The sequence below is a fragment of the Hylobates moloch genome, unplaced genomic scaffold, assembly GCF_009828535.3.
Source record: "Hylobates moloch isolate HMO894 unplaced genomic scaffold, HMol_V3 SCAFFOLD_6, whole genome shotgun sequence".
NCBI classification, from domain to species: Eukaryota; Metazoa; Chordata; class Mammalia; order Primates; family Hylobatidae; genus Hylobates; species Hylobates moloch.
This window is the reverse complement of record NW_026652281.1, coordinates 25253200-25278703: the sequence shown is the minus strand read 5'-3', so window position 1 is coordinate 25278703 and position 25504 is coordinate 25253200. Positions and strand designations below refer to the sequence as shown.

At 34.1% G+C, this 25504-nt stretch overlaps 1 protein-coding gene across 1 annotated transcript in view; it reads right to left on the bottom strand.

Annotated features, from left to right (window-relative positions):
• Positions 1 to 1260: 1260 nt before the first annotated feature.
• Positions 1261 to 25504, bottom strand: part of CEP120 (centrosomal protein 120) — an 83402-nt gene continuing 59158 nt past the window's right edge. Inside the window, exons 18-20 of the mRNA XM_032156564.1 lie at positions 19178 to 19276; positions 6369 to 6514; positions 1261 to 3110 (exon numbers count right to left, since the gene is read on the bottom strand). Of these exons, the coding sequence (XP_032012455.1) occupies positions 2873 to 3110; positions 6369 to 6514; positions 19178 to 19276 (483 nt within the window). The 3' untranslated portion in view covers positions 1261 to 2872. The remainder of the gene's footprint in view (positions 3111 to 6368; positions 6515 to 19177; positions 19277 to 25504) is intronic.

Below are 25504 nucleotides of genomic sequence, written 5' to 3'. Positions count from 1 at the left end.
GCTTTACAGGTGATAGATACAAGAAGAGTTGAACCCTATTCCCAATAGATGATGAATATTATGATGAATATTATGCCCTTATGTTGGCCTTCTGGATCTCTGTATCATTTAATTCAACATCTGACAAAACATATAGAAACTAGTGATAGAAAAAAATATGCTTTAGGTTTTCTAATATTTTCTATTTTAAATATCCAATTTGGGATTCCATTTATATGAAATGCCCAGAATAGGCAAATCCAAAGGGACCAAAAGATTAGTGGTTGTTAGGGGCTGGGATAGAAGAGAATGAGGAGTGACTGCTAATGGGTACAGGAGTTTCTTTCTGGGGTGATAAAAATGTCTTAAATAGTGGTGGTGGTTGTACAACCTTGTGACTATATCAAACACTGAATTTTATACTTTAAAATGGTGATTTTACGGTGTGTGAATTATATCAATTTTAATAAAAAATTTAGGTATTCAATCAAGCTAGACACAATGGTAGCAGTGAGAACACATCTTTTAACTCCATATATAGCTACCAGAGGGCCCTTCCTACGGATTGTGAAAAACAGGTCGGTCCATTCTGAAGTGGCTGCAAACAAGCAATATATACTGGGGCAATCCGTGAACTCAGATTCAGGCTGGGCAGCATCTGGACAGGAAGTAGAGGAGAAAATCATCTGGTCAGACGAGACTGTCTCCCCATTACCAGAGGCCCTAATACGTCCTTAAATCACACTCAAACCCCCACATCTGCTTGAAGCAACAGGAATTCAGGTCCAGTGAGAAATTAATAGGATTTATCTGCAAGGGAACTCCTATGTTTATACAGACATGGTATTAGATACACCTGGTAGATTACACACCCCTCCCATGCAGCACACGCACGCATTAAACATGCGAACTAGACTTTCTCCATGAAAAACCACAGAAATTTTAAAGACAAATCTGATTTCACCCTAAAATATTTGATATTTTCCTGTTATTAGGAAACTTATTCACCCACCCATGCCTGCACCCACTCACTGCTTTATCTACTGTGGTCATTCTCATTAACTCCTAGGCAAAAGCAGTGTAAAAACATTCGATGCCACTTACAAATGGAATGGGTATTGCTAAAAGGACTACAAAGCAGTGTTAAGATTTCAGACTCCCCTAGTTGTAAGACAAAAAAACAGTATGTAAACACTTGAGAAAAAAAGTCATTTGAAATAGGAAAACCCAAACACTTCGCCCGCTCTGTTTAGAAACAAAAGTAACGGGCTGCTCAAGAACTCAGAGATGCACACAATTATGATTTTATTTGTTAAGTTACAATAGCCAAAAGAGCTTTACAGAAGGCAAAATAAACTACACATCCATTTTAGAAAAGTCCTTTTTGTTTCTTTAAATCAGAGGCCCCCTCTAGTGTTTGAAAGCAGTCACAGGCAACACACAATGCAACTGAAAGTAAACAGTCACAGCGTTTTACCCCAGACCTTCCAAAACAAAAGGCTTGCTTCTGTTCCATTCAAGTGGCACAAAAATCAATGAGAGAAAAATAGCTAACCATAATTAATATTGCAAATTCCTGCTATGATTCAGATTCATTATCCTCTCATTCAGTAATTTATTATTTACTGCTGGGTTTTTTTTTTTTTTTTTTTACTAGATTAATACTCTGTTATAAGGAAAAAATATATAATAAATATAGGGACTTTTATTTCCCTAATAAGAAATATATCTCATTTAAAATGACAGAAAATTAATGTTACCATGTATCCTACTCTGCTTTGATGGAAGTTACTGCTAACTTCCTGAAGTATATACTTAATTTTAACTTTATTATATTTGGAAATCAGAACTTTTTAAAGTACATATATTTTGAAATTCAACTTAATCTGTGACTTCGCTAAAACTTTTTCAGTACTCTGTAAAAGGAGGCGGGAAGCGTTGCTTTGAGGACAAATGTTGGCTCTAAAGAATATGATATAAAGGAACTCTTAAGAGTTTATACAGACATGGCACTGCACAAATACAATGACTGAATCTCATGCACTTTTGAAAAAGATTGATTGAAATTAGCGGGAGTAAAAAATAGTTGATTTTCACTCTATTTTTTCAGCTAATGTCTTTATGTGTCTGTTTCCATGTTCTATTACAGAGGGTTTAAGCTGACAGCTAGTATTACTATAACTGGGAAATAAAAAGAAATCTCTAATTTTAACAAAAGAAAACAAAGCAAACTTGAGGAAGAAACCAACAGAGAAAACTATATTAAGCTAATACTTCATGTTCTTAAAAGTTATAAGTACATTGAAAATTAGAAAATTCAATAGCTCTTGAAACAAATTTAATACAGATTAAATAACCAATTTGTCACCCAACATGTCATATGGCTTCTCTGCACTGATATTGCTTTGTTTTCAAACTTGTCACTTGCAAATATTTTAAGTTAAGAAAAGAAAGGTCATCTAAAATGAGTTAAACTGGTTACAACCGGTCTCAACTTTTAAGAATTTACATTCAAATGGAATAGGACATAGCATTTTTAAAGTGCAAGATATACTCTTTTGGCTCAACATGAAACATTATAGAACTGGAAATTACCGCAGTCATTTCTCCTACAACAAACTTAGTTAAAAGCTGTTTTGAAAGTTAGCCATCAGATTATAAACTATGAAAAACAGTGAAGTCATTTAAAATGAGTATATAAAATGCAAATTACAAATAAAACCAGTGTGGGAGAGGTAGCATAAAGTAAATAAGATCAAATAAATACTATACAATAACATACAAAATTTTGCTTATAAAATACCATTTTAAAACATCCATTTTCCTCACTTTTGAGGGTTTTACAAAGAAATTAAAATTTAGACTTAGAGTCTCTATAAAGCTTTTCCAAATGTTATTTATTACTGGCATTGCTTTTTGCCAAAATCTCTCTGATCTGTCGGTCGAGTTCACTTATTATTCGATCCTCGTGATTATACACACCCGTTCTCATCAAAGTATCCCTTTCCTCTATCAGGCGAGTCAAATAATCATCCAAACCTTCTTCCAATACACTGCCATGGGGGCCATCCTTTTTTCCACTTGCAATCTCTCTGGAATCCTGGTATTGTTTTTGCTCTTGTTGCCTTAACCTGAGAAGTCAAGAACAAATGCCATTCTAGCAACTGTGTTGGTTTTCTTAATGTCACTATTTAGAAACAAAATGATTCAATGGTAAGACAAGGTTTTAGTAATATTTTCAAGAAGAAAACAAACAAACTAACAACGTTCCACTTGGCTAGTCAGAGTCTGCACATTTATAAAAGGCAACTTTAAAAACAATACTTGTTTTTCTAATTACAAAATACATGAAAACTAGATTATTTTGGAGCTGTGTAAAGAAGAAAACAAAAATCATCTGTAATGTGATCCCAATTTGAGTAATATTTTTCTGTATTTTCAAGTTTAAGAAATGCATATACGTACTTAAAATACGTATTTTTTGAAAAACTTGATGATACTACATATGCAATTCTGTATACTACTTTTCTCATTTATATAGAGTTTTTTTATATCATTAAATGTTCCTCTAAATTGTTTTATAATATTCCATCATTTGGGGTATCATCATTTAGTCATCCTTTATTATTGATCTTTAGGTTGCTCCTAAACCTTTGTTGTTGTTGTTTTGAACATATTTTTAAAAATTCATTCAACAAACATTTATTTGTGCCAAACACGTTTTGGGGATACTGCAGTGAACCAAGAAGAAAATTCCCTACTATTATGGAGTTGTATCTCTAATTATTTGTAGAAAGTGAAATTCTATACATATGTGTGGTTCAAAGGGCATATGCATGTTAAGGTTTTGTATGGATATCTTCAAGTTATGTTTGTTATAATCTCATTTGAGGATGAGAAAAGGGGAGTAGATGCTGACTTGCGATTTGGGTATTTCCTATAGAATACTGCTGATCAAACTGTCTTGAAACTGGAGCAGTAATAATACTTAGTATACTTTGTTTGAGACAAGGTCTCACTCTGTCGCCAAGACAAAGTCTCACTCTGTCACCTCAAACTGTCTTGAAACTGGAGCAGTAATAATAATACTTAGTATATTTTGTTTGTTTGAGACAAGGTCTCACTCTGTCGCCCAGGCTGGAGTGCAGTGGTGTGATCACAGCTCACTGCAGCCTTGACCTCCTGGGCTCAATGGATCTGCCCACCTCAGCCTCCCGAGTAGCTGGACTATAGGCCATGCCACCACGTCCGGCTAAATTTTGTATATATATATATTGTTTTTAGAGACAGCATTTCATTATGTTTTCCAGGCTGGTCTCAAACTCCCTCACTCTCTTAACCACTTCTTGGATGGCATGATATATTGCCCCTTACTGTCCTGGTCACATGCCATTGGAAGCTCTCTAGGTAGCTGATTTCCCTTAAAGTGTGTTGCACAGTGGTAGGAACACCCCAGAGGTGATTTACCATTACTGAATACTGAACACTACTTCTATGAATGTCCCTAACTGCACTGACTCTTCGGCAGCCAAATCACACCATTATTAGTGGCCACGTAAGTTCTCCTAGGCTTCTTCACATGAACTGTTTTATATCTTATCTATCACTTAAGTGATTTTGCTTATAGCTTATACAGAGGACTCTGCTTTTGTCTCTAATATATTTAATCTTGTTAGTTTCAGTTCTCTCAGAATCCTAATTTATTAAGACATTCGTAAGATTCAATTGTATATGATCTACAAATTTGATAGGCAACATGGATATCTTTAACCCACCAAAACAGTGCTTAGCAAACAGCAGGAGCTAAATATATATTTGTAAACTAGAACCAAGAAAGTGCTATATTTTGGAAGGCAAGGATATTATAGATCATAAATTTGTAATATCTTCCAAGTCTACAACATGGTAGATACCAAATAAATATTTCCTGAATAAATGAGAATAAAAGTACCACAGACTGAATCCTGTTAAGCATGGTACTTAGAGCTGAACTTTTACAACTGTTATTTCTTCAATTATCTTTTAAATATAGTTATTTAATTCAGCTAGGAACCCACTTAATATAGTGACCACATTTTTCTCCACTTCATACATGGAGATATAATAAGATACTGTTTTAAGTGTAATGTGTAGGCTCTGAACTGTGTCCCTGTCAAATTTAGATGTTGAACCCTTAACCTCCAATGTGATGGTATTTGGAGATGGACCTTTGGGAGACAATCAGGTTTAGATGAGGCCATGAGGGTGAACTCTCATCATGGGATTAGTGCTCTCCTAAGAAGAGACACCAGAGAGAGGACACAGCAAGAAGGTGGCTCCCTAAAACCAACCACACTGGCACCGTGATCTTTGACTTCTAGCCTCTAGTACTGTGAGAAAATAAACTTCTGTTTAATCTACCCAGTCTGTGGTATTTTTTTTAACCAGTCCAAGTTAACTAAAACTGCACTTTGCTCAAAGAAAAATATACTAGACCTTTGATAAACTAAGCTGAAAAGTCTTCCCCCAAAACCACCCTCCAAAAAGACTAGAATTCATTTTTATGCTGCTTCCTAGTGATTACTTTTCTAACATGAAACACTTGAAGTTGTGATTCAGATGAACACAGCACTACAGAGAAGCCCAGTGTAGTATAGTAGTTAAAATGCAATCTCTGGAATCGGATTTGAACTCTGGCTCTATGATTTACTAGCTACATGATCTTGAATAATGTTTAAGCTCTGTCTTTAATCTTCAATCTCTTCATCTTGAAAATGGTGAAAATATCTTCCTCACAAAGTAGCTTTGAAGATTTAAAAAAAAATGAGCCGGGCAATAATAAGACATTTAAAACAGCTCCTGGCACAAAGTAAGGGCTCATTAAGAGCTACTGTTACAGATATTAATAATATAACTAAATGTGAAATTTCTTATACTTTATATAAGTCGACTCAGTTTAATAGTAGCAATAATTCTGATATCATCACACAAAAATAAATTTTAAAGTAGTAATGCTATAAATGGAAACACAAGAGCTGAATGGACTTGCCATAGCTGTATTCATAGAAAAAAAAAGTTTAATAGTCTTTGGCATAGATTTTCTTTTCTTTCTTTTTAAATTTGACACAAGGTCTCACTCTTGTGACTCAAGCTGGAGTGCAGTGTGGCACGATCACAGCTCACTGCAGCCTGGAACTCCTGGGCTCAAACGATCCTCCTACCATCCTCTCAAAGTGCTAGGATTACAGGCATGCGCCACAGTGCCCAGCTGGCACAGATTTTCTATTGTATATGTCCGCTACATTTTATATATTTTTATATATGATCTACTTTATCCTTGGGAGACCTGAAGTTGTACCTTCCCTGAACCAAACTTTGGTTTTTGAAAGAAAAACTTTTAGTTATTATACCTGTTCAATTCATTTCTTATATCCAACAATTCTTGTTGCTCGGTTTTTACTGTATCTTTTTCCTCAGTGGCCAGGTAACGTAGTCTCATCTGTTCCAATTCTTCCTGCTGTTTTTTAAGACGAGCCATTTGACTTTCTTGCTCCCTCTTGAAAGAAACAAAGAAACAAGCCATATCATTATTAGGAACACATATTTTATATTACTTTGACTTGTGATTATAATCCTATTTGACAACACCCATGATATAGCCACACACTGCCAATTCTTTTTTTTAAGAACAGAGTCTCACTGTGTTGCCCAGGCTGGAGTGCACTGGCTAGTCACAGGAGCAGCGAAGCACACTACAGCCAGACTACTAGGTGCAAGCAATCCTCCTGCTTTGGCCTCTGGGCCCAAGTAGGAGTACCTGGGCCAAAGGTGTGTGCCCACCCTTGCACTGCTAATTTTATGAGGTATATATTATCCAGAAATACCCAGCTAGGTTTTCTCTAAACACTCTATTACTTCTCTTTTACTGTAAGTCATAATCCTTCAATCAGTGATTGATATTGGCTATCACAGGACAACAGAAGTTGAGGGCAAGAAAGAGGATGCTAGCAATACAGTGAACTGTCAATACAATGAACGGCCAAAAGGCTAGTGGTAAGAGCAGCATCTGAGAAAACCATTATGCAAAGATGTACCTAGAAAAATTCAATTAACTGTCCCTATACAAATCACTAATTCCACTCCTACTTCAGTAAATATGCCTTTCCACTGTTCTCCAGACTCATACAAAAACCTATGCACATATATTCTTAAACAAAAATGAAAACAAACAATACATTCTAGTTTGCATTTTTAAAAAAGTTTAACAATTCTTCAGGTCAACAGATAAAGTCTTTTAAAATAAATGAGTAACATTCCACATAATGGATATTCCATGACTTATTCAACCACTTTCTCAATAACAGACACTTTTGCTACTACAGACAATGCTGTAATAGGACACCTTGTCATCTATCACACAGTTAGCTCAGGAATCCTTAAGTCATTTTCTTTTGTTTAGGACAGAATCCCAAAGTGGGAGAGCTGAGTCAATAGGTTTTTGTTAACTATTTTTTTAAAGTATTTATTGAATTGTAACAAACAGAAAACTGCCAAATGACAAGGTACATTTTGATATACTTTCACAAAGTAGACCACTCACATACCCACCATCCAGATCAGACTGCCAGAATCCCAGAAGTCTGTGTCTCCTCCCATTCACTAACCATTTGCCCTTTCCCAATGATAACTACTGCCCTAATTTTAAAAACACTAAGAAGTTTTGAACTTAACACAGAATCTGTACAGTATGTATTTGTATCAGGGTTCTTTGATTTAACATTGTTTTTGAGACTCATTGTTCTCTGTAGTTAATCATTTACATTATTATACAGCATTCCGTTGAATGAATATACAATTTATTCATTCCACTGCTGAAGGACATTGGGCAGTTTCTAGTTTTGAATTATAAATAATGGTGATGTGAAGATTTTATACGTGTCTTTTGGAACACATTTGTATGCATTCCTACTAGATATTTACATAGGCTTCAAATTGCGTGGTCAGAGGATGTAAGAATTACAACAGCATTAGTAAATACACGTTTTAGTATCCTTTATCTGAAGTGCTTGGGGCCGTAAGTGTTTTGATTTTGAAATATTTGCATATACATAATGAGATATCTTCGGGATGGGACCGTCTGAACATGAAATTCATTTGTTTCACATACACCTTGTATACACAGCCTGAAAGTAATTTTACATAACGTTTTACACAATGTTTTAAATAATTCTGTGTGAACTGTCACATAAGGTCAGGTGTAGATTTTTCCACTTGGGGTGTCCTGTCAGGGCTCAAAAAGTTCAGATTTTGAAGAATTTCGGATTAGGGATGTTCAACCTGTATTTCCAAACAGTTTGCAAAGCAGTCATATCAATTCATACTTCCACTTGAGCATTCCAGTGCTTTATATTCTTGCCAACACTTGGTAATGTCATTTTTTTTCATTTTAGCCATTTGACAGGTTACATAGTAGTATCTCATTGTGATTTTATCTTGCACTATTCAAAGGCCAATGAGGTTGAACACATTTTAATAGTTTTAATGACATTTAGGTATCTTTGTTTATAAAGTTCCTATTTAAGCTGTTGGTACTTTACTTGGTTGTCCATCTTCTGTTATCGATGTTTATAAATACTGGATAAGCCCTTTGTCAATTATATAAATTACAACTATTTCCCAGTAGTCTTTGGCCTGTCTTTTTACTCCTTTAATGATGTTTTTAATAAAGAGAAGTCCTTGATTTTAACATAGTTCAGATTTTTCTGTTTATTCCTTTTTGGTTAACTGTGCTCTTTCCTATTTAAGACATTTTTTTGTCTGTCTCAATCTTGAAGATATTCTTTTATGTTACCCTCTTGAAGTTTCACTTTTTCCCCATGTAGAGCTCAAACTGATCTAGCAACATTTACCGAAAAACACCTCTTCTCTTGTTGCTTGGCAGTTATCACCTGTCACATATCATCTCTGTCCACATATGTATCCTTACGTTTCTGGATGCTCTAAACTGATCTATTTATCCTTACATTAACACTACACTGTTTTAATTACTGTAACTCTTGTAACAATGTCTTAATATACGATAGTGTAAGTTCTTCTACCTTTGGCTATTCTTCAAAATGATGTTAGCTATTCTTGGCTCTTACATTTTCATATAAATTTCCATTTCTAAGGCTAAAAAAAACCTGCTGAGATTTTATGACGATTATATTGAATCCACACATCAATTTGGCCAAAACCAGTGTGTTTAAAATATTAATTTTTCAATCAATGAAATGGTTTACCTAATTATGTAGATCTTAACTTTTGATAATAGTTTATAGTTCTCTATATGCGAAGACTAACATACTTCTTTGATTATATTTTAGATGCTACTGTAAATGGTAGAGCTTTACAATTTTCACTTCCTAATTGCCTCTAGTAGACAAATAACATTGATTTTTACATATTGACTTTGTTTCCAGCAAACTTGCTAAACTCACTTATTCCTAATAGGGTATTGTAGTTTTCTAAATACATCTGTGTTATCTGCAATTAAGGATAGTTTTATTTTCTCCTTTCCAAATGATAAACTATTTCTTTTTCTTGCCCTATTACACTGGCTAGAACACCTCTAATACAATGTTGAACAGAAACGGTAATAGAGAGGGAATGTTTCTCTCATTTCTGATCTCAGAGGAAAGTTTCATTATTTTAAGAATGTTTTTTGTAGGCTTTATGTAAAAACTCTTTATTAGATTAACAAATTTCCTGTCTAGTCTTAGTTTGTTAATGAATATGACTTTTTCTGCAGCTATTGATATGGTTTTTTTCTCCTTTAGTCTTTGAATGTGGTAAATATCCAACCTTGTATTTGTTTGGTAAATAAACTTCATTGTCATGCTTACAAGTTTAATATCTTAAACTTGTATCTTTAATGTTTTAAAAGACTAGCCAATTAATTTTGTCCTTATAAGCTTTTAGGATCAAGGTTATGCTAGTCTCATTAAAAAAAAAGAAGCATTTTTCACCTCCCATTTTCTAAAATCTTTGTGTAAGATTAGTGTTATTTCTTCCTAAAATGTTTACTAAAATTCAAATGTGAAGACATAAGGGTCTGGAGCCTTCTTTGTGGAAAGGTTTTTTATTACAGATTCAATTTTTCTAATAGCTATAAGACTATTTCCTATTTTCTGTTTCTTGGTGTATTGGTTTTGGAAGTTCTTTTTTCAAATCCACATGAAATTGTTCATACTATCCTCTTATCTCTGTAAATGTCTTTGAGATCTGTAGTCTTGTCTCTTTTTTCAATTCCTGATATGCGTAGTTACTGTCTATTCTTGTCCTTGAAAACTTGCTAAGGGGGGTGATGTCCTTTCAAAGACATGACTTTTGGCTTCATTAATTTTTCTTGTACATTTTCCCCCATTTCTTTCTATTCATCTTATTTCTTTGCTCTCATTTTACTTTCTTCTTGTTCTACTGAGTTTTTGAAAGGAATATTTAGAGAGCAGATTTATTGTCTTATTTTCTAAACACAACTGTGGTTATACATTTCCCACTAAGCACAGCTTTCACTAAATCCCACACTTTGATGTGTTTTATGTGCACTATTTTTCAGTTCAAAATATTTTCTAATTTTACTGTGGTCTCCAGTTTACCATGGGTTACGAGAAGTATACTACTTAATATTCACTCATTTGGGGACATTTCTTATTATCTTTTTATTTCTAGCTAAATATCACTGTGGTCAGAGAACATATTCTAAATTACAATCTTCTGGAATGTGTTGAGAATTGTAGTTTCATCCAGCATATAAGCAACTTGACTGAATGTTCCATGTGCACCAGAAAATAGTGTATATTCTGGACTTTTTTGATGAAGTGTTCTAGAATATATCAATGGTTAGTTGTGTTGCCCAAATCTTCTACATTGTTACTTATTTTCGGTCTGTTTGCACCATCAGTTCTCAGGAGAGTTATGGTGAAATCTTCTATCATTATAGATTTACCTATTTCTCTTTTTAGCTCTATTAATTTTTTATCTAACTTGTTGCTGTGTTACCAGGTACAAATGTAGAATTGTTGTCATCTTCCAGGTGGATTAACCCCCTTTTATAACTATGAAAACTCCCTTTACCTACAGTAAAATGCCTCTCGCCCTAAAGTCTGGTTTGCCTAATATTAAGTATTGCTAGACCAGCTTTCTCTTACTATTATTGTAGTATATATTTTCCTTCTGTTAGAATTCAACCATCCTATGTTCTTATATTTAAGGTGTATCTCTTACAAAGCATATTGTTAGCTTTTTAAAATTCAGCTTTTAAATATCTGTCTTTAATGGCAGCATTTGGTCCACTTATATTTAAAGCATTTGGTGATATAGATTTAAATCTTTCCATCTTATGATTTTCTATTCATTCCATCTATTTTATGTTTCTTCTCTCTCCTTTTAATCAAATAATTTGTCATTCAATTTTCACCCTCAATCTTGTTACTAAATCATTTTTAACTCTTCTTTTAGAAATATGTATCCCTCACTTAACAGAATCTAATTAGGACTTTTACAACTTCAGATAATGCAACATACTCTAAACATTTCACTCTCTTCATATTTTTGCACTATTTTTGTCATAAATTTTAATTCTATGTACATTTTAAAGTCAACAAATACTGTTATTGTTGTTTACCTACAACCAATATCCATTTACAGTTAGCCTGATATTTAATTTCCATTGTTCTTTACTCTTTTGCATTTCAAAGCTTTCATTTGGGATCATTCTTCTGTCTGAAGAACCCAGGTATTTCTTTTGCTTCAGATTTGCCATGACAAATTCTGCCAATTGTTGTCAGTCTGAAGTCTTTTATTTATAAATAATGCTTTTACTGGGTAACAAAATTTTAGTTCAGCAATTGTTTTCTTTAGTACTTTAGGGATGCTATTTTACCATCTTACAAATTTCTTTACTTTTGTTAAAAAGTCATCTGTCAGTCTTATCATTGTCCCTTTGAAGGCAATGTATCTGTCCACCCCTGCCCCCAACAGCTTTTAAGGTTTTTCTTTGCTTTTTGTCAATTTTGCTGTGATGCATCTAGGTAGGCTTACTTTGTATTTATCCTGCTTGCAGTTCATACATATTTTTGAATCTATGAACTGGTATCTTTTTTACTTTTGGAAAATTCTTAGTATCTCTTTAAATATTGCTGTCTCCCCATTCTTTCTCCAATTACACATAAGATAGTCTCAAAATATACCACTTCTCTAATACATTTCTTCATCATATCACCTATTTTCTAGAGTATAATAATGGTAGTATTTCAAACTTCTTGTCTGATATTCCAAACTCTGAATTACACTTGTTGATTAATTTCTAATGAGCACAAGACATAAACAGGCACTCCACAGATGAAGAAATGTAAGTGGCGTGGCAAAACCCTGTCTTTACAAAAATTAGCCAGGTATGGTGACGTGCACCTGTAGTCCCAGATACTTGGGAGGCTGAGATGGATGACCTGAGCCTAGGAGGTCGAGGCTGCAGTGAACTGTGAATACACCACTGCACTCCAACCTGGGTGACAGACCTTGTTTCAAAAACAAACATAGGAAAAGATGCTCAAAGTTATTAGTAACTAGAGGAATGAAAATGTAAGCCCCAATGTGACACTACTTGGGGCAAACCAAACTGAAAAATTTAAGACATCTGACAATAGCCAATTGTTGGCAAAAATGTGAAGGACAGGAACAATTATATGCTACTACTGGGAATTATAAATTAGTATAATCAGTTTAAAGATAATTATGTAATATTTAGTGAAGCTGAAGAAATGAATGTCCCCTAGTACCAGAAATCCCCTTTTTAGCTATAAATACTACAGAAACTCTTAACAGGTACTAACACATTCAGTGTTCTCTTATCCTGGATAAAATTGTGTAAGATTTATAGAGAATGATTCTATGTATATAAAGGTTCAAAACATACAAAACTAAGCAATGTTGTTTGCAAAAAGACTTTTAATATATCTTACGTTACAAAATTACGACAAAAAGCAAAGGAATAAGAAATATCAAATTCAGGACAGTGGTTACCTCTGGAAAGAGAAGACACAGTTGATACAGAGGGCTTCCAAAGCATTAATAATGCTCTGTTTCTTAAACCAGGAGGCAGGTGGAGAGAGTAGAAGAACCTTCTTTGAAATGTATATTTCATTGTAAAGTTATTTAAAAAGAAAAACATATCTGGACAAAAATACGCCAAACTTCTTTGGCTGAGGAGAGGATAAGACTGCTGGTGATCTGTAGTGTCCGTGTTATATGGTGCTGCAAACTGGCTTTTTAAAAAATTTTAACAATGAGTAAATATGACTGCAAGCAGGAAATAAGTAATAAAAGTTGATTATTAGCTTTAGATTACTCTGTAAAATTAAGTTTTCGATAAAATTTAACATTTTCTAAAACATAAGAAAATCCTTTAAATGCTTTGAATTTTTCATCAAGTATAGGGCATTAATAATAATCACACACACACACAAATTAGAGGTTAGTGAAAGAAGTCCTCTCCAGTGCCAGGTGCTCTGGGTTAAAGGCTCCTCAATCAAGTGAGTATAATCTTTATTTTGCCTTGGCTGCCTATAAATCCAGAGAGGAGATGTAAACATACATACACTAGACTAAACAGCGGCTAAAAAGTGGCCACTACTTACTCTCCCACTCACACATACCATGTAAGTCTGTGGGAAAAAACTTACAACTAAACTAAGGAACTCAAGTAAAGTTTTCTGAAAATAACCCAGAGCTGACAAGTCAGTAGGAGGGCCTGGATGGTTTCAAGACACAGTTTTTAACCAAGACTTGGACCTCCAACTGTTTTCTTAAACAAAGATTTACATCCCATCCTTGGCTAAATTACTTATAAATTAATCAAATTAATTACTCAGAGTGGATAAGCAGGAGGCTGGACAAGATAGTGCTGATGTCAGCCAATGAAGTCTGTGTTGTTTTAACTAAATATATCAGCTCACTTTTAAACAGATCTACTGTGCACAAATATGGTAAGGGACCCACAATCCTTCCCAAAACGTTAGTTCTCTTTCCTGTCCTGAGAACAAACATACCTACTCTGAATATATCTGACATAAAAATGTTAAATTGTCTACAACAAACTCATACTTCATAACAATGCTTCACTTATTTTTTAAAAAGTAGGTTTTATTCTGCTTAATGATATTCTAAGATGTCAAGAAACCTTTTTAAGTAAATATGCAAATATGTTGTTTAGAGCACAAGTAGGAAAGCAGACAACTTCACTTGAGTATTTGTAGACCAATGCAATTCAAGTATTTGTTTTGGTTTTAAAATATTTCTATAGTATATCTTGAAGAAGAAAAAAAGGAAACTAAATTACCTCTTACAAGTCTAACAAGTAGAACTTTTAACTTTGTCCCATGTTATCAAACTTAAGGGTATCACTTCCTCGTTTTCTAAATCAGGACTCATTTTATGTTATGCTTATTTATATTTTACAGCTGTTGCCTTCCCAGTTACCAAAGAACAAAAAAGCTTACCACTGGGACACAGGCTTTTACGGTTGTGAATCAAAAGATTTTTTTTCTAAATAATTAGAAGGTTATAAAATAATTAGAAGGTTATATTTTTAATTCACAAATTGACTATCGTAGGTCACCTTTGAGTAATGGAAATCTCTGTTTAAACATTCTTCTGGCAATGGGCACAAGCATTAGGTCTTATTTCCAAGCTTTACCAGCTGGGTTTTGTCATTAACATTTATTAACAATCTAAGATATGGCTTTCACCATCTAATCCGTACTACACAAATGTTTTGTATGGCCCTCCAGAGGGTTTTGATGTGACAAATTACTGGCAGAGATTACAGCCCGTGGCTATTCACCAGAGGCAATGTAAAATTAACATGGTACTAATCCAATTTAAACAAGAAGTTGCACAAACAATCTTCTGAACAAAACCAGATAGACGATTCCAAAATTATATTCAAGCACAATAAATGTGTTTTTAATAAAATGTTTAAGGAAAAAAAATGAGTAATTTTCACACACATGAAATGTGCCTATTTGATGAAGTTATTAATTTTAATCTTACTAAAACAGTCAGGGGCAGAGCACAATTCACTATGGTAATCCCAAGGTCTATTACTTTTCTTCTTAAAGTGTTGCATCTCAGTGTAGTCTGCACAACAACAATGATTCCTAGTGACCTCAAATGTGTTTACAGTGTTGCCTCTAAAGCAGAAAGTTTGTGGGATAAGGATTAAAATTGGTTTGCAATGAAAAGCAATGAGCATCTCTGCACTCAAAGAACTTTTCTTTCATGGAGTATAAGTTTCAGAATTGAACCACTAATTTAAAACTTTTTTTTTCCCTTTTCTTTACAAAAGGTATCTAAATGTTTGTGATATTCTCCTTATTTGAATAAACTAGCTAAAATTACTTTGCAATGCTTTTTGGGCAAGAGGGTAGGAAATACACAAGAAGAAGGTTAAATAGAAAATGGATTAAATGAAAAAAAGATCCAGAAGATAACAAAAGTGTATGAGGATGCGTGTGTTAGGAAGGAGGGAGCCTTTCACACTGAATCCTCTTTTAAAGGAGACTACTTCAATACCCCAGTGTAAAACTAATCAAAAGCCAGGAATTTGGGGGATTCTATTCAGAAAACTGTTCACTTATATTTTTTGAAACTACCTCAAATGGTGAAAAACTTAAAGAATGTAATCTATAATATACACATATGAACATGACAAAGTAAAAAGTTCTTGCATAGATACTTCTCAATAAAAAACGTCAATTATAACGACATTGTTTCAATAATTAATGATTATTCAGTTCTCCATAGAAAATGCCCTAACCAATAGCTAACACTGTTCCCCCTTTTCAGCTGATTTGGGTAATGTGTAATGACTGTTCACTGCTCAGCTTCTTCAATGGAAGCACTGTTTTCCACTTCTTCCCCATCTACTCTCCATTTAAAAACTTGCAATGATTTCCTATCCAGTAGTGTTATTTGAATCATTTTCTCATTGAGATATTTCTCCCTTAGCTTTGAGTGACAAATGTGGTGATAGCCCCCAGTGGTCCCCTTGTTTTTCTAATACTTGCTGACTTCATTTACATTTCTTACCACCCTGCTATATTCTAAGTATCAGTCCTCCTAGGTGAACAACTGCTATACCCATAGCATCCCATCGTGCAAGGTGCATAGCAGGCTCTCAATAAGCACTTGCTGAATGAATGAAAGAACTAACCACAGATGTTTCTTCATCTCAATGTACTCACATTCCTTTATACTCAAACTTGGGAAGTTTACCTACTGACACTCTTGCACATCTGTACATTTAGCCCTTACATACTTTTTCCTTCTGTACAGTTTTCTACAGAACATCTATCACTGCATAACAATATCCCCCAATTATGCACACTTAAGAATTCTGTCAGTCACAAAGCCCTCTAGTATTTGTTCTGTTCATCAATATCGAAAGCCACTGACTGAATGCACCACCACCACAGAACAGCTTTATGGCTCATCTCTTTTTAACAAGTTACTTACCATTTACTGAGCACATACTATGTATCAAACACTGTATTAAATAAGCACTTTAAAACCACTCGTTTATTCTCAGAATAACCTGTGGAAGAAAATTTCTCATTGTTCAAATGAAGAGACTAATCAGAGAAGTTAAATTCCCAAAGTCAGAGAGGTAGACCCAAAATTCAACCTAGCTCTCTTGACTCCAAGGCCATGTTCTTAACTACTATTTATGCTGCTTCTGATGGAGTTTATATCTTGTTACCTTTAGCAGCCATTCTCATCATATTTCCTTGGCCCCAATTCCACAGGGACTCCTCTCTATTATACTATATGCATTTAAATATCTTGGCATCATGACCATATATTAGCTGCTTCTCTCTCAAAATTACTTCAATTCTCATTACCAGACCTGGTCTCTCTTGTCAATGATGCCATTTTCCTTCTTAGGATATACAAACTCACGATGACCCGTACCTCAGTACTCTCGTCAGAGTGGCTAATCTTCTTCTCCTAGAAATTATTTCATTCCTTGACTAAGACCATATCATAAAAGGGAAAGAGCCTGAGGCTGGATTCATCAAAAGCTTTCAATGCTAGGTCTATCACTTAGTACCTATGTGATCACATGCAACTTAACTTCTTTAAGTCTCAGTTTCTTCACCTATTAGGTTGGTGCAAAAGTAACTGTGGTTTTTGCCGCTTTCACTTTTGCACCTACCTAATAAAATGGGAATATTACCTGCTATGTAGGGATCTTTGTCAGGATTAAATGATAAATTCTGAAGGGCTCAGTGTTACACCTAGCACAAAGTAAGCCTTCGATACATGCTAATTGCTCTAACAGTATCATCATCATGATCTTCCCATTTTCTCTAGTTGTTACTTCCTTCATTAGCTTTCATTTCTCTTTCTTAAACATAAGAATTCCAAGTTCTAGCTGGCACAACTTTAAACACTACCTCTGCAAAGGACTCCTTTATGTCTATTTTTAAGCCCAATCATTCTCCCAACAACAGATTCATATTTCTAACTGGTAGCCGAATTTCATTCTGTAAAAATTAAAACATCCAAATTGCAAATCCTATCTCCTTCCCACCCTCCAAACAGCTTTTTAGTAACTGTATTTCCAAAACTGGACCAGACACTGAAGCTTGAGCCCTTGGCATCATCTTTGACAAGAATCTTCTTGTTGCATTCCTACCGCTACTACTTAAGTTCCAGCCCTTATTACCAGAAATGACTTAGAAAATGGGCCCTCCTCTGTTTTATAAGAACAGCCTATGCTTTCCCACTTCATGCCTCTTTGCTATGATCATTCTGTTCATTATATTTACATTTCCCCCACTACTTTCCTAAATCACAACCAATTCCTCTATTAGACTCTTAAGTATCTATCTCCAGAGGTCTAACACAAATACCTCCTCTCCTATGACACCTTTCCAATTCCTAATAAATAGACGTACTTTCTCCTCCTGAGTACTCTATATGGCCTGTGTCAAGCAAGGCTCTTACTATTAGGCAGTAAATTTTATATTTATAGTTGTTTCTTCCTTATTACTAAATTGCAAGCTCTGTGATGAAAAGGCCTATGTCTTACATATATTTACACCTGGTATAATATTATTTTATACTTATTGTACATGTAAGACAGTGCTTTCAATACAGGAGACTCTTGGTACTACCCATAATGTCTATCCTTAGTCCTGTCCACATTTATATAATATAGTCACATGGTACATTATTTTATATTTATATATCTATCTACCTGTCTTCATTTGTAATGCTTACAATCCCAACTCCTCTATCATTTATGTTAGGGTAAACTACCTACCCTAGTTTTTAATTCTCATGTAGACTGGCAGTACTCCATGAAAGTGGTAAGCATTTAGTATAATATCATAATGATGTTTAATAGTATTTGAAGGTTATGGAGACATATTAAGAAAAATACAAACCTGAAAGACCCTATGTGTGAAATTTCATTCAGAATAAAACTGACACATTAAAGAAAAGTGAACTTAGAATAAACTAACCACTATTATCTTTAAAAGATTTAGGTCAGTTAGGGTTAGATTCAAAATAAAAATCTTATTCATAATTTCTTCAAATGATTAAGATCAAATATGTCCAAAATTAAGATTAATTTCTTCTGAAGCTAACAGCATTTGTTGATTGGTAGCAGCAAAGAAAAAAATAAGAATTCAGAAAACTTCTATCAAAGTTTTTAAATGTTTCTTTAAAAATCTTTCAAAAATTCCCTGTAATTCCTTTTCTTGACTGAATTACTGTGTCTTAAGAATAACATTTAAAATATATTCTTAAACTTGAGAAAATGTTCAAGTTATCCTTAAATTTCATCCTAAAAAGCACTCCCAGTGGAAAGTTTAATCCTAAGAAAGAAGAGAGCAGTTGTTTTATAAGTGAAAGTAAAATAAATTATTCCCAGTTTCTTCTGAGGAAACGGATAGCTGGCAGTTTGTTTTAAAAGACATAATTGTTTCAGTTTGTAACTATAAAAAAGAAGGATCTTGTCTTTATAACATATTTTTATAAAAGCCTCTAATCTCAAAAAATAGCAATATTCAAATGCAGACATCTGAATGTAAAACATATTGCCAAACATGCGAATTTGCAAAGAAACAAGGGAAAAAGATATATAAAGAATAAGCTATAAACTACATACCTGTTTAAGTCTGGCAAGTTCTTTCAAAGCTCGTCCCCACTGCTGCTTGTAATGCAGTTTAGACTTAGTTGCAGATTCCAACTTTCTTTCAAGTTCAACCTAACAGTGATTAAAATCATATCAAGTGAAACACTATACCACTGTGTACAACCACTGAAAGATAATATATACAGAGTCTGGCTTAAGAAAAGAGTTTATACAGTGTAACATACGACATCATCTAAAACTGTTATATAATTTACTATAAATATTATGGCACATGAACATTTTCTTGTTTAAAATATAGTCTTCTTTTTATTGCCTAACAGTCTATCCTAAAAAGAAGTGAATTAGTCTTAACCTCCAGACAGTTACTATAAATGTATTTAAACATATATATTATATAAAGATCATAGAGTGAGAAATACATTCATTTTTTACAAAAAGCAGTTCTAACTGTTAACATTCCAATTTAGCTGTAACTCTAAATCTTAGAAGCCAAATTTTCTTTTTGGAGGCCTATCTTCATACGGAATTTTGTCTTATGAAGACAGCCAGTAGAGATGCTTTTATAACTATATTTTGGCAAAATCATGAAACTCTAAAAACAGTGAAATGTTTTATCAGAAAGCAGTTTACTAAGAGTACAAAGTCAAAAATATTTTAAGAATGTTAACATAAAGCCAAGAGTAAGAAAAATAATGTTCCTTAATAACACACATTCTATTTTCTATTTTTCCTCAAATATATAAAGAAAAACACTAAAGTGATTCAATTAAAAAATATGATTATTTATACTTGCAGCAGGCAATCTGTTGTACATGCACTGAAGCCAACTTGGCTATGCTTTGGAATGTACTCAGTGTTTCAAACCAAGTACCAAACAAATTCATGTAGCCAACAGACAGTTTTACTATTAAGTGATAATGTAATAATCTGCTTGAATTACAGTAAAACACTGTTACTCTGAACCGGTCTAATTTTTATATCAAGTCTAGTTTTTCCCATACATATAGCCTGTAATATTTTACAGGAAAACAAAAATGAAGACACCATCCAAAAATTGCAACTTCAGAAAACTCATATGAAAACAAAATGAAAGGAAAAACAGATGGCCAAATTCCCTTCAGAAAAGTGTAGAACATCTTCTGCAGTAATATATGACTACATAGCGTCAAGGTCTTTTCTGCTTTACAAATCCCTAGTGCTTGGATTTAAATGTGTTGACATTTCGCAACTAGACTCAAGCATCTTAAGTTGAATAATACTGCTGAGACTATTGAAGATGATCTCTTCTACTTATGCCCCAAAGATGTATACCTACTACTTGGTAATTTAACAAGAGGCCATACCTCAGAAGAAAAAAATATTTTTATCACTGTGGGATAAGAGGATAGTATTCAATTATACAAGCAATCATGTCCGTGGGTCTTGAAGAAGGTCTAGTATACTAGATGAGCCCAAGAATGAGGGTTAGGCCAGAGATGAACCTAGAGGGATTACTTATACTCAATGCACCATCAGAAAAAATTGTGGATAGGCTGTATCTGTTCTGCCGTAATTATTAAAATAATTTGTATTTGCATAGTCACACTAATTTAAAACACATGTATAGTTATAGATATAATTTCTTTATTCTTAATACAATCCTGTAGCTAGTAAATCTGAGACACAAACCTCATTCTTCTAATTCATTCCTATCCCCAAATCAATGACTCCTAACTTACTTTTTTTAAGATATAGATGTCTCTGTGATTCTAAAGAAATATATGGACCCAATTCCCAGAAAAAATGTACACAACTATAATTATGATATAATTTCAAGGCATTCAAAGACCTTGGGTTCTTAAGAGCCGTTACTGTAAGGAGATTTAGACTTCTGGAAGCCTTTGTACTTATATTTTTCTTTAGGTTTTCTTGGTCATGACTGAGGTAATAGACCATAAGCCAAGTTATATATTCCTGAAAGAAAAATTCAGCTCAGGACCTACATTCCATTCAGAGGCTAGGAAAACTCAAAGCATAGATGAAAATTCACTGGTTTCCAATCTCCCTATTTCTACTCTTTTTTTTTTTTTTTTTTTTTGAGACGGAGTCTTGCTCGGTCGCCCAGGCTGGAGTGCAGTGGCGCAATCTCGGCTCACTGCAAGCTCCGCCTCCCAGGTTCACGCCATTCTCCTGCCTCAGCCTCTCCGAGTAGCTGGGACTACAGGCGCCCGCCACCACGCCCGGCTAATTTTTTGTATTTTTAGTAGAGACGGGGTTTCACCCTGGTCTCGATCTCCTGACCTCGTGATCCGCCCGCCTCGGCCTCCCAAAGTGCTGGGATTACAAGCGTGAGCCACTGCGCCCGGCCTATTTCTACTCTTAATACACCTACAATTCTAGTTCTTTACTAGAAGTATGGCATTGTCTTTGTCTCTTAATCTGCTATTCCCAGATTAATTCTGTCAGAAGGAACTCTACATTTCTCTCTTGAAATATTTTCAAATTCTATTCCTTTATATTCCTACCACTACTTCCTTAGCCCAGGTTCTTCTCAACTCATCTTGACTATAAGAGGTTCTTTTGTCTCTCCAGCCTCCCCAGCCTCAAATCTATTCTATCTACTAATCTTGTAAAAACCACTATTAAATAAATCTATAGTAGCTACTATTTATCTACGGTATTAAACCTCAACTACTACACCTAGGATTGAAGGCATTCCAAAATGTAGTATCTGTCCTACCCGCTCAACCTACTCTCCTCAACAGGAAACCTACTCCAACCAGGTTTGTGTCCCCTGTGCCTTCCCTACTCCTTGCCCAAGTTACTTCCTGAGCCTGCCAATTCTTCTTCCTCTGCTTACCTAAATCTTAAGGCTCAGCTCAGAATCTACCTCTACATGAAGCTGTCTTACAACTACTAGATTCCGAACGCCAAATGGTTTCTATCACATTCCTTGGTGTTTGATTATTTAAGGTCATTTACTGCTCTCTGAGTAAACTCCCAATTACTTTATGAACTCTTTAAGTGAAGTCTCAAAAGTAAGTCTCAAAGGAATAATGTACTTTTTCTCTTCCTTTCTTTGATTTTTCTCTTATCTTTCCTATTTGCCCCAAGTTGGGGTGGCATATAGTAGACACTCACCAAATATTCTTACATACATAAATTTTAGCTTAATTAAAAATATCTACGTTCTTTCAATATATCTTCAGTCTCTTCAACCTCTGTAGGCCATACTAAATTACATGCCTTCCATATTTCATTTTTTAAAGTCCCAATTATTGAAGATATATATATATATATATACACACCCCATATTATATGTGTGTATATCTATGTGTATATATATACATATATATGTATGTATGTATATATATCCCTAATCCAAAAATCCAAAATCCACAGTGTTCCAAAATCCAATACTTTTTCAGCACTGACATGACACATAAGAAATGCACCTCCGACTTTAGATTTTCCGACCAGGGATACTGAACAGGTAAATACAACACAAACATCCCAAAATCCAAAAAATCTAAAATTGGAAACACCTCTGGTCCCAAGCATTTTGGATAAGGGATATGCAACCTGTAAAAAGAATCAACAATTACAGTTGCTAAAACTACGTGTTTATGTTAACTTATTTTTAGACAATTTCAGTAAAAAATGGGAATATGCATATTACACTGAAAAGAATAAGTAATGAGAAAAGAAAAAAAGCTCTCAGACATAACCAGAGCTTACAAATTAAATCAGATATTTTTTAGCTTGGGTCTTTCTTTTTGTGCATTTATCTCTGTCACTATTTTAAGAAATAAGATTCTGCCCTCTTCTGGCTCCAAAAAGATTTACAAAGAATTTTCAGAAGAGCTGAAAAGCCTCTTTTCGCTAGGCACTTAAACATGCTGGATGAATGTATTAAGTCTAAAAATAGAGGCAATTAAATGATGACTTTTCTCTCTCAATGCAAACTCACAGTACTGCTTACACTTTTAATATGTTTAATGATTTTTATCCTTTTGATAAAAGCATAGTTGGAAGAAATTTTAAAAGTCATTTAAAATTTATTTTTATTGTGGATATTACCTAGTCAACCAGTCTATATTCAGGGATGAGTAAGATAACACCTCTGTTACAATTTTGATTTCTGGTCTTTAAATTTCCCCAGGGTAAAATGGAAGTACTCTTAGACACCCACGTAAGAGATCTTGAGAGAATCCATGTGACATTATCCAATGAGTGCTTCAAATATTTCTGGTAGGAACTACAGAATTCATATTTATAAACACAGAAATACTTTACTACTTGGTTTTATCAAAAGAGAAGTGGGAAATGTCCAGCTGGATTCAAGTTCACTGGTAGAAAAATGAAGAGACTGACCAAAATATGTAAGAAAAAGAATCAATTAAGACTTGCAATCAAATCATTGTGGGGATAAGAGTACCCCAAGATAGCTTGGCAGTTAACAAGCTACAGAAACATTTACTGAGTTCAGAAACACTACATGAAAAATATATTTCAGGGAGATGGCTGAGTTTAGTTTTGGACATTCTGGGATATCTTGAAGACTGACCTCCAAGGGTCCAGGAGATGGACACTATTTTCATAATACCAAAAGATTATTTGTCTTTTCTACTTTCATTCTTCTATAAATGTACACTGGAGTTTTTCAGATGTTACATGACGTATAATATCACAACAGAGTGAATTCAAAATCAGATATAAGAATTCAGATGTCTATTATCCAGACACTAAAGAGATTTGTAAAATAGTAAAACAATGTTACTCTTCTCAATTTTTTGTTTTAGAATACAGTTATTTTTCATAAAAATGTCATCTAGGTTTTTTTTCCCACTTCTAATACAGTGATTATCAATATAGGGACCCCGAGTCCAAAAAGTGTGAGAACTACTGTTCTAAGGCATTCAAGAAAAGATGTTGGGTAGGCAGTTGAATATATGGGTCATAAGCCGAAGAGACAGGTCTTGTCCTCTAACACATATTTTCTACAGATTAGATGAATAATTTTTGTCCTTAATGTAAAGATCAAGTTACTCTCCTACTTAAAACCCTTTAATGATATCTCATTATTTACTTAAATCTTATATTTACGAACATAGGATTTAAGTAAAACAATGTCCTAGGTTCTATGCTTAGCATTTTACAAATATTGAGTCATTTAATTCTGTTATCAACCTTATTACCTTACTACCTCCATTTAAAAGATATGGAAATAAGTACAGAGAAGTAAACTAAGTGGCAGAGCTAGGATTTGAACCAAGGTGATGTAGCTCATGTTCATACTGTTAACTACTATTATACTATAACTCTAGTAGAATAAAAACCTAAACTCCTTGTCATGGCTTTAATGGTCCATACTTTGAACCTCATCTTGTACATTTCTCCTTTCCTCATGCTCTAGGATGGCCTTCGTCCTCAACCTCAAACAATCCAGGCTTAATCTTACTTCAGTTCCTTTGCAGCTGTTCCTAGGACACGCCTTCCATAGTTTTTCACATTCCTAGCTCCTTCTCTTCTCATAGATCCCAATTAAAACGTTAGTTACCTCCTCAAAGAGGCCTTCCTTAACCACCTTATGTGGGGTGGTATCTATCCTGACAGGCCACCTACATTGCCACATTCAATATGACATCACCTTTTTTATTACTTTTATGTTTGACATAAACAAAAATGATCTCGTTATTTTTTTACTCTCTCCTCTATAATGGATCTCCCTGAGGAATCTGTCTTGTTCAATGCAAGACTAACTATAATCCTAGGAACACAGAAGGTACTCAATAAATAGCTGGTGAAATGATTAGCAGCAACTTAACATCTCAAAACAGTTTTGTACCAAGATGACAACATGCCCTCCAATCAATGAATATATGAAAATTCTGAGTAGCAAAGGTGGTGCTGGTTCATCATCATGATTAACAAATGTTTACTCAGTGCTATAAGGTAGAGGGTGCTGTCCTAAGAATAGGTAATATGAAAATAGCTATAACATGGTTTCTGCCTTGCAAAGTTTAGAATGTAGGTTGGATTATGGTAGTTCTGAAATAAGTATAAAAACTACACAATAAGTATTAAAAGTTCCTAAAGGAATCTATTCCACAGCCTACTATCAGATTATAGTATCTCAACATAAGCTTTAAGGATTTGAGTGCTGGATTTATTAAATAAAAGATTTTGAAGCTATTCCATAGTCTTTCTCTCCCTGCCACACTTTAGCAGACACCAGACACTACTTCTCTCAAAGTACTCTTGGCTGTGACCGTTACTCCTTAGTCCATTTTCCCAAACATGGAAGTCTATCTCTCACTCCCTAATGCTCCTTTGTTTTTTGTTTTTTTTTTTTTTTTT